We start from the raw sequence: 10,644 nt of genomic DNA, 5'->3' as shown, positions 1-10,644 counted from the left end.
TGACAAACAGGTACTTCTTCTTCTGTGTGTGTGTGTGTGTGTGTGTGTGTGTGTGTGTGTGTGTGTGTGTGTGTGTGTGTGTGTGTGTTTTCTACCTGTGAGTTTCAGTCCTGACTCAGCGTGTTGCCACTTTAAACACCTGCTGCACACAGTTCCTGCAGGACTGTGTGTGTGTGTGAGTGTGTGTGTGTGTGTGTGTGTGTGTGTGTGTGTGTGTGTGTGTGTGAGAGTGTGTGTGTGTGTGTGTGTGTGTGTGTGAGTGTGTGTGTGTGTGTGTGAGTGTGTGTGTGTGTGTGTGTGTGTGTGTGTGTGTGTGTGTGTGTGTGAGTGTGTGTGTGTGTGTGTGTGTGTGTGTGTGTGTTCCCTGAGGGGAGTCCTTGGGCGTTTCCTCTTGGCTCAGCTCTGTGTTAATGTGTGTGTGTTTTATTGGACGCCGAGCTCGTTGTATATTTGTCTTCCTCTCTTCATTATCTTTGTTTATTTTAACTATATTTTTTTTGCTATTTGCAGCATTTAATAAAAAAAAATAAAAAACCTTTGAAAATCAGGAATAAATAAAAATGCACCAGAAATGTTTTTAAGCTTTTTTTTTTTAACAACGCCTCGGACTTAAAAAAAAAATGAATGCAAAACTTTTACAACTCGGTGATAATTGAAAATAAACTTACATTTTTCAACTTTTTAGGCGTCTCGCTTCAATGCCTGTATTTTCTCTACGCGACCTCACGTGACTTTATTGCACTTTTATTTTCGCTCTTGTCCTTGTTTTGACTTTTGTCTTTGTTCTTTAATATTCATGTTTCTGTTTGAGAGAAATATTAAGACAGAGACAGAAAGACAGAGAAAATGATGTTTTTTAGTTTTTCATGAGTCCAGAGTCACGTGACAGAAACCTCGACCTTCTTCGTCTTCTTCTTCTTCCTCCTTCCTCCTCCTCATTGCTCTCCATCTTCCTCCTCTCTCTCTCTCTTTCTATTCTCTGTATCTCTAGTGTTGAAGTGTGGAAACAATAAAATCAACTCCTTTTTAGGTGCTGGTTAGATGCAACACCTCCCCTCTCTCCTCTTCCTCCTCTTCCTCCTCTCTGTTTCTTCATATTATCATCATCATTCTCCCCCGTTGCTCTTTCTTTCTTTCTTTCTTTCTTTCTTTCTTTCTTTCTTTCTTTCTTTCTTTCTTTCTATCTCCTGCTCACTTTCTCTTCGTATTTCCGTCTCTTTTATATTCCCCTCCCTCCCTCTCGCTGTCATGGTTGTTTGCCGTTCACTCTGTTGTCCCCTGGCTCTCCCTCTCTCAGACTGTATATGGTCAAAGAGGCTTCAAGCTTCTACACAAACCGACTCTCTCTAACGTGGGAGGGGGATTCGGGCCGAGTAAAACGTTGGGAGCCGCGATTGAATGCAGAGTAACGTTGGACTTTAATCATGAAACCGCATCGATCAGTCTGCTGCCACAGGTTCCTCCACTCGTCTGGTGTCTGTCCGTCCACCACATGTTCAACCTGGCTGCACTGATTCACTCCCTCCGTCCACAAAAAGCAAAGTGAGGTCCAACCGCAGACTGTATATAAAAGTGGACGTATAGCTTCCGGGTCTGAAAGTGTCTTTAAGCTGCAATACCAGCGAGTGCCACTAGAGGTCGGCTCCAAAAAGCCTCCAGCTCCATAGACTCCCATTCAACTTCTCTCATCAAATCCAAAGTGAATAAAATGTGTCCATCAGTTATCTCGGTGTTGTTAGCTAAAGTCACTCCTTCTTATTAGTTTTCTGGAGGTCCATCTGAAAATAATCCCTCATTCATTAGAAAAGAAGATTCAAAAAGACCTGTTTTTGGGGGCGTGTCTGTTTGATTGACAGGCCTGTGGTGCAGTCAGGTTACAGCTATCGGTGGGCGGGGCGTAGTGTCGTTAGGTTTCAAATCAGATCGGTCAGATCCACCGCTGGCTCCTCCCCCCAGCTCGTCCAAATATGGTCACTTCCTGCTCCAAACCTGCTCCGAACTAGCAAAGATGGTGACGGACCAAAAAAATCCAAACTCCGTTTGAAACAGGAACACAAACTGGACACAAAGCTCAAAGAGCACTTCTGTCTGTCACAGCTGTGAGTCTTCGCTGGCCTTATAAGTCGATTTGATTGCGCGATGCATCTCTCTCGGGTTTTTTTAAGATGACAATTTACATTTATTTATAGACGTCCCCTGAACGCCTCGCACCCAAACTATAGTAGACGCTACAATTTACTGCTGTTCCATAAATGTCTCATATGCAGACGCTACAGCTCTGCGGCTGTTTGTAAAGATGTGCGACAGACGTGAAATCCAGGAAAAAAAAAAAGGGAGACTGCTTCATGATAAAGGCCCAAAAGTTTGTGCTTTACACCGCCGATAAACACTCAGACAGGTGTGTGCCCAAAAAATGACTCGCGAACTCACGTGGACATTCACTTCTGATTGCATAACGCGGCAGTCCTTGCACCATCTGTTGCCATGGTGACATGTGTAGTAGCCCCCCCCCCCCCCCACACACACACACGGCCGTAGCAAATGAGGGATTTTGTACATCTGTGCTCGACTTCAAGGTGAAGGTTGAGAGCAGCCCAACGTCAGCTGCAGCCTGCAGTGTGTGTGTGTGTGTGTGTGTGTGTGTGTGTGTGTGTGTGTGTGTGTGTGTGACGTCTGATCGTCAATAATTCACGGGCTGCTTATAGCGAGGTCATACATCTGCCATCGAGGCTGCGGCATGCATATTTCAGACCAGTCAAAGAGGCACTCAAACGCAGGACGTGGTGCTCAGAGAATTATACAATAATAATAATGATGATAATGATAATATTATTTTTGTGGCGATTTGACACTCAAAGACACTTTACAGGTTAAAACGATCAAAAACAACACAATAAAAAGTATAAAATCACAATAATCACATTACTGATGACAGTAAAACAACAAAAACAATATGAATCAAACGTTAAAAAGCAGCTTTAAAGAAGGTGTTTTTTTCAGTTGGGATTTTGAATGTGGCCAGATCAATAATAATAAATAAATAAATCAATAAAAAGCTTCTACTTTTAATTCACTCAGTTTAGTCTTTTCTTTGTTGTTTTTTCTTACATTTACGAACTTTTGATTTGGAGTCGAGGTCGGAGAAGCGAGCTTGAAGTAGGAATGTCTTCATCCATCATTCAACAGCAGAATGTCGGTTATTTGACTATATTTATTTTGTTGTTGTTTTTTAGAGATTTTTCACTTAAGGAGCTGACTGACTGTTTGAATGATAAAAACAAACAAACAAAAAAAAAACCCAATTAAATGAAGTGTTTGTGTGTCACAGAGAGTTAAAAACAAGGTCAGACCTCCTTTTATTCATCCTCTGCGTTTCTACTTTCTCTTCTCAAACAGACATTTTGCCAGTTTCTTTCTCCGGTCTCTGCAGGGCGCTCAGATCCCCGACCGGAGATGCTAATTATTGCCGTGTGCTTTGCCTTCACACACACACACACACACACACACACACACACGCACACACACACACACACACACACACACACACACACACCGTCACAGATGACGTCTGTGCCACACAGTCGGGCGTCTCCATCCGAGGCCAGTCAGTCAGTCAGTTTGTGTGTTTTAAGAAGGATTTGTCGAGTCACCCACGCAAACAGCTTCTTTTTTCTCTTTTTTTTTTTCCCGCCGTGTTCGACAAATCCGCTGGCGGTTTAGCGTCACTCAGCTCAACGCTGTTCATTTCTGAGTTAATTTTTTTTTAAAGAAATATTTATTTTACTGAGTCATCTTCTCTCCCGTCAGAGAAAATCCTGAGATTGTTCCAGAGCTCATCAGACGTCTGTCACAGTTGTCGCGACAATTCAGGCCGCTTACGGAAAAACACATTTAGGCTGCAGGAGGAAAATATTTCAAGAGTTTTGTATTTCGCAGAAAAGAAACGATATATGCTTCTGAAGCACATTTGTGCTGAGATTAAAAAGCACGCAGAACATTCAAATAAGACAAAATATCACTCGGTAAACCGCATGCAACGTGAGCGGCATTAAAAGTTATGTGTGAAAGAGAAAAATGACATAAGATCAAATTTACAGGAGAAGGAAAAAAAAACTAAAAGCGTTGACGCTAATCGTAGCCTTTTTTTGGGGGCGGAGCTTCAGCGCCACCGACTCTCTCTGGCGACTCAAGACGCTGCTGCAAAGGATTGTGGGTCAGAACTGCGGTTGTAGTACATCCTGGTACTTCTGGCCACGCTACATTTAACATACTACGTACCGGGACGTGCTAAATCTTTTTCTACTAAGTAGTATGTTACTATGGATACTGAAACGCAGGGTTATTGTGCTTCTTAGAGCCCCCAAAGGGCATTTAAAAATATGAATGTGGCAAAAAAAAAAGATTTTAAGTAAGCTAAATGCTCAGAAAATGATATGTAAAATTCAAAAAGTTGCATTTAGCACTTATAATGGTGGAAATTTTCGGTTTTTTCTGCACATTTTTCACCTTCTTTGCCCCCTAACAGGCGTCACGAAGACACCCGGTCCGACAGAGTTTCATGTGGACTTTCTCCACAGAGATAGAAAGATAGAAATTGTGTAGAAAACAATATTCAGCCATATTATATTACATAAATAATTAACTACGTATAAAAATATAGAGCAAAAAAAGGATCCGTAGCAGCAGATGGGAACACAGAGACGAGTGTCTCCACTGAGTGGTCCTCCCTCACTACCACCCCTCTCCCCCCCCCAACACCCCCTCCTCCTTTTATTACCAATGTGATCGACGGGCTTCGATAGTTAATCTGCCATTCAGCACTTTACAAACTCCATTACCAGCTTTTACACTCGACCTCCATCACTTGCGTTTGATTTGCCATCAAAGAAAAAAAGAAAGAAAAAATCCTCTTAAAAACTCCAAATCCCAGAGTGCCTCTCTCTCTCGCTGCCCTCCCTCTTAAGTTGTTGCCTGATTTCACCCACAAAGTATTTGTCAGTGATAAAAAAAAGAACAATAAAAAAAAATTTAAAAAAACTTGGGGTTATTGGATTCAGATGTGCTTTTTGTGCCGCTGTGGAAAATCTGCTGATGGCACCTCGATTTATCACTCGGGGAGATCGGTCAGCAGGTTTTTTTTTTCCTGAGGTGGTTTGTCGCACTGTGAACGGGTGAATTAAGTGCACCTGCAGTACTTTGGGCTCTAAATTTATGCACATGCAAACTAACTGCGTAGTGTAGTGTTTTTTTTTTTTTAGGAAAATATCGATTTCAGTGCAGCCTTTTAGTTTCTTTGTCATTTATTTGATGAATTTATGAACGGATGGTGGATTCTTTATGTTCTGCTGTCAGTTTGATGCAACCAGAGGATTTGACTTCATGTACAAAGAATGTGGAAAGTAAAAAAAATTTCTCCTCTCTCTGTTTCTTTGTCCGACAGGCGATATCACGCAGAAGGGCTATGAGAAGAAGCGATCCAAGCTGATTGGAGCCTACTTCCCTCAGTCACCAGGTAAAAACAACTTTTATTCCCCCTTTTTTTACTTCCTGCTTTTGTTTTTGTCAGAGCAACTTTTACATTTCTGCAAAAACCAGCATGACCGTGCATCACCTGCAGCTTTTTCCTCATCAGATGAAAAATCTCTTTCAAAAACAACAAAAGTAAAGCAGAAAATCAAAAACAAAAAATACAGAATAGAAAAAAATCCAATTAATTTTGTCGCCCTTTTTGTACTTGCTGGACTTTGATGCGTGAAATTCAACTTTTTTTTTTTTTTGCTGCACTTTTGTTGAGTATATTTCTTTTCTTTCATCCAGTTTTGCCTCGTCTTTACGTGTCGAGGATGTTTAAGCGGGAAAAAGTCCAACAGAACATGTTGGTCACGCATCTGAAGCTTTTTGAAGCGGCGAGGGGTATTTTTTGTTCCCCCAGGGGCCCCGCAGGCTGTTTCAAGGGTCCGAAACCACATTTCTTTTTGAGGTTGATAATTCACAGTGGCTGTATCTGGTCGAGGGACGTTATCTTCAGCGCTTCTTTGTTTAAGAACGACGTCAGCACCACGGCTAGTACTGGCAGTGGGCGGGGCTAATGCCAACAAACGCTAACGCTTCATAACTCTTTACGACTTCACTCGGGAAGTAAAACTGATGGTCGTCCATCGTCACGATAATTAAGAAACAAAGTTATCTGAAGATCACCGTTATTGTAGATAATGCAAAAATGGTGTCAATGCAAACGCGCCCATTTTCGGTACGAGTGCGTTCACGAGTTTTGGACGTTATCTGCTTAACGTTTACGGAAACGGCGGCGGCGACATAAGTTACATTTTTTTTGTTGGATTTTGAATGTTGTGATTTTAGTTGCAAAGAGTTTTTTCTCTACGTAATTTGGTAATACGTCTGAGGAACATGCTGAGGCACTAACGACCTCATCTTCCCCCCTCTGTCATTATGTCTTTGCATTTCCTGCATTACGTTACCCCGCCCGCTAGTTTGCTAAATTGTTAGCCTCTGTGGCTTCTAGACGCCGTCCATGTTACCGTTGCCTAGCAGCGTTGTGTTCACGACTTTAAACCCTCTTGCACAGCAAGCAAAGGGTCATTAAGACTTCCAGTGTCGTAACCACACGCTTGCAAGTTTCATTTGAACGCAACGAGTAATTAGGACATTCGCAGCCTCTGATTTACCGTTACTTTTGTAAGTATTAGCATGCGGCCAGCATTAGCAAGCGTAGAACCATATATCACACGATTAAACTTAAAGGTTTCCGAACGCAGACATGGATCGATGCTGATAATAGGCACATAAACAGAGATTTTCAAGTAAACCAACAACAACAGGCACCGATTGGCTGATTCCTGCCTCTTCATATGTAGCGGCTCCAAAAAACGTGTTTTTGTTCATTAGATTTCCATTATGTGCTCTTAGGATTTGTTTTTTTTCTCCCAGAATAAAACTGCAGACTGCTGAGGGCGATTTGTAATCTTCATCATAATTAATAAATGATCAGCAGTTGACTTTCTTTTTTTCTTTTTTTTTTGGAGGGGGGAGGCGGGGGGTGGGGGGGGGCGGGGGGGTACACCACAAATGCACGACCATTGAGTGTTTGTTTTGACCACGAACGATCTAAAAGTCCATTTTGCAGACGAGACCGCTGAGAACGGGACTGAAACGTCACACTGGCACCGACCAAAGCTATTACTGGAATAAACCGGTGTGTGTGTGTGTGTGTGTGTGTGTGTGTGTGTGTGTGTGTGTGTGTGTGTGTGTGTGTAAGAGACAGATAGAGAGTGTGTATGTCCTCTTAGGCTGGGATGGAAGTGTCAGGAAGTGCATTATGGGAAGGAATGAGGGGTGTGGGATGGGAGAAAATGTGTGGTATTCACATCCGAGCCCAGCGGGGGAGAGGGGGGGGGGGTCGACCTCAGTTCGCTGTGGGGGAAAACCCGATGACACACACACACACACACACACACACACACACATTCGTGTTTCCATCACTTCCGAGGACTGGACATTGACTTCCACTCATTTTCTGGACACCTACCTGAACCTTGACCCTTGAACCTTGACCCCGAGCCTTAATCTCAGCCTCCCTGCAAAAACCAAGTCTTCAGCCCTGATTTACATTTCCTGCCCCCCCCCCCCCCACCCACCCACACTCCCGCCCCTCAAAAAAGGGCGTCCGAGTCCTCACAACTTCTCAGTCCTGTAATGTACTTCACATGCACACACACACATGCACACGCACACACACATTTATTTGTGGACATAATACAATACCCCCTTTCTTTCATTTTCAGACCCTCTTTTCCGACACACTTAACAACACAATACCTTCTTTCTCTCTCTTCTCTATAAAACACACACAGTTTCCTTCTCCCCCCCTCCATCTCCCCCCCTCATTTATATTTCAGTGCTAAAGGCTCGCTATGCAGTCAAGTGACACGGTTTGATTAAAAAGCGTTTTCAAAGTAAAAGATTTCCCACAGTAACCCAGATTTACACAGTTTAACATAACACACCAGCTTCAGTCGACTTAAGAAGGACTTTGATATGTCACGAGGTCCAGTTCGCCGTCCCGAGTTGAAAAGTCATTGATTATTGCCCTTTTTAATGTACAGGGTTGGTTTTTCTTTTTTGGGGGGACGTAAGAAAACAATAAAGTAGTTGCTGGACGTAACTGCAGTTCGTACATTCACCCTCCCGAAACTGCAGTCAGAGATTGTACTCCTAAGAACCTAATTCTACTGGGTACCGGTCGGATTGGGAGAGTTTGGAACAACTTTCTCCGGGCTGACGGCGACCGGCTCGCTGAGGCCTTTTTCTTACATGAACTTCATCCAACCCAAAACTAAATTGCATCCAACGGTTCAGAAAAGACAATGACTCTCCTCCACAGAGTCCAGACCACGTTCACTCGACCGCTCCACGCCGGTTCTGTTGTAGATCACCTGTACGTCACACGGTGGACAATCATTTTGTAATTCCATTTATTTATACAGCGCCAAATCAACATGCAAGTTATTTCAGGGCACTTAGTAAAGTGTAGAAGGAACCTAACATAACAAAAGTTCCTACGTGAGCAGCTGGGAGGAAAAAAACCTCTTTTAACGGGAAGAAAAACCTCCAAAAGTGGGAAGGAAAAACTCCCCTTTAACAGGAAGAGCAAAGTCCGTCATTGGGAACGAAAAACTCTCTTTTAACAGGAATATAAACGCCAAGAAAACAAAACAAATACTGACAATACTGAAAAGACAAACTGATAATTCTTGGAAACTAGAAATCTTATGAAAAGTGGATTATCTACTGTTGTATGACTATTGATGAAAGTTCAACACCTTCTACCAGGTAAACATAGCGTGATAATGTTGTAATGTAATTTAGTAATGATTTTAAGAATGTCATTGAAATTATTAAAAAAAAAAACTATTTAAAACCATGTAAATACAGAAGTAATTTCTTGACTTTATTCCAGGTGAAATTTGCTTCTTTGTTCGTACTTAGTGATTTTTCTTTCCAGGAAATGGTTTGAAATGATCTGAAAGTTATTTTGGACCCATATGCCGTCAACACTTACAGACTCATCTGGACATTTTTCTGACGCAAAGGTTATTAGAAATTACTCACCGCGTCTAATTTGGCTGAGATCAACCGCTCTTTTTACTCTGTTCAGCATTTATGTAGTTTCCCTCCGAGAACATCGACACGCTGTTCATCTCTTATTCATGACCGGCTGTAAGCCGTGGAACTTTTTTTTAATTTTTTTGATGATGAATTCAGGCCTTTGTTGGCTTTTTCTTCTTCTTCTTGTCTTTGATCTGGAACACACTGCAAACCTTAAATTATTACACCAAGAACAGCTGAGAGTCTTTAAACTGGAGAGAGACTTCAGTCTTCTGTGTTTCCACGGTGATATTTATACTGCTGGAAGGCTTTCATTGTACTGGAAGACATTTTTTATTGTAGCCACTGATCAAAATAGACACATCATCTCTCATGAGGTGAATATTTAGGTCTTTATCATCCTATTGTTATCTCCTCACGTACAATGATGCTTTTACTGTTCATGGGAATCTGCACCTTTTGTACATTTGTTGTTTTCATCTGTAAATTGAATGTATTATTAACTTCTTTATGGATGTTTTATTGTTTGTTTGCGTAAACTTGGGTTTAGAAGTTTAACCAAAGGGTGATCTAACGTTTGTCCAATTTAAGATTACTTTTAAGATCAACTCGTGCTTAAATAACAAAATACTTACATTAATATGTTTTATATTAGAAACGTTGTGGTCTGATAGATTGAAAAAAAAATACATCAACAGCACTGTATATTATTTTGTTCAGAGAACCTTTCATTTTAACTCAAAATGTTTTGTTACTTCACCACCTGCTGGTTGAGTAATCTCAAAAAAGCTTTGCAGCCGGTTGCCGTATTTTTTATTTTTTATTGTTCTTTTCTTTAATGCTGTTCAAAGACATCAGACACTTTTGGCTACTGCAGCCTGTTGTTGTTTGGTTTCACTTTTTAAGGTAGTTGAGTGGCGGTTGAAAGGAATCTGGTTTGTCCACTTCACTTCTCAGGTCTAGATTGGATTTATTGTCTTTCTGTCAGCAGTGAATGACACAAATCGAATAAATAAGAGGCGTGCATTGATTTCCTTTAAGGTTTCTCTGTGTGGGAGGTCTAATACCGTCAGGGTCAAATAGTATTTGTTTGTTGTGGAGAGCGTTGGATGGACAGGGATTAATTGGGCAGTTAACGTCATGTCGGATAGGTGAACGTCAGCTGCTTCCTTGTGTTTTCCCAGCCGTCACTTTATTGGTATGTTTCAAACCCAAACCATGTTAGAGGAAACAAACGATACGCAGTCCATTCACACTATTAAAAGCAGCCATTTACCAAGCGATAAGGTGGAGTATATAAATCAGAAAAGATCGTGTACACAAATCTGTTCGGGTCATGAACATACAAAACGTATTTTGCCATCTAGATCCAAAGTTACTGGCAAAAATCGAGAAATTATTCTTACATTTTAAACATCCAGTCGTGAATCATCCAATATTTTCCTTACGATCGTGTATGAATGGAATTGAGAATTTCTCCGCAGTTCAAAGGAGCGGAGACAATCCATCGCCGGAATC

At 41.6% G+C, this 10,644-nt stretch overlaps 1 protein-coding gene across 6 annotated transcripts in view; it reads left to right on the top strand.

Moving 5' to 3' along the window:
- The window catches only part of LOC138210814 (disco-interacting protein 2 homolog C), a 133,236-nt gene that overhangs the window by 64,313 nt on the left and 58,279 nt on the right, over window positions 1-10,644 (top strand). For all 6 annotated transcript variants that reach the window (XM_069170143.1, XM_069170141.1, XM_069170142.1 and 3 more), the window contains exon 2: window positions 5,441-5,512. In XM_069170143.1, coding sequence (XP_069026244.1) covers window positions 5,441-5,512 — 72 coding nt within the window. The remainder of the gene's footprint in view (window positions 1-5,440; window positions 5,513-10,644) is intronic.

This window comes from Embiotoca jacksoni, unplaced genomic scaffold (genome assembly GCF_022577435.1).
Source record: "Embiotoca jacksoni isolate LCO1_2020_lvr unplaced genomic scaffold, fEmbJac1.0.p SCAF_48, whole genome shotgun sequence".
Lineage (NCBI taxonomy): Eukaryota > Metazoa > Chordata > Actinopteri > Embiotocidae > Embiotoca > Embiotoca jacksoni.
The sequence above is the reverse complement of the archived record's forward strand: the minus strand, read 5'-3'. Positions and strand labels throughout refer to the sequence as shown.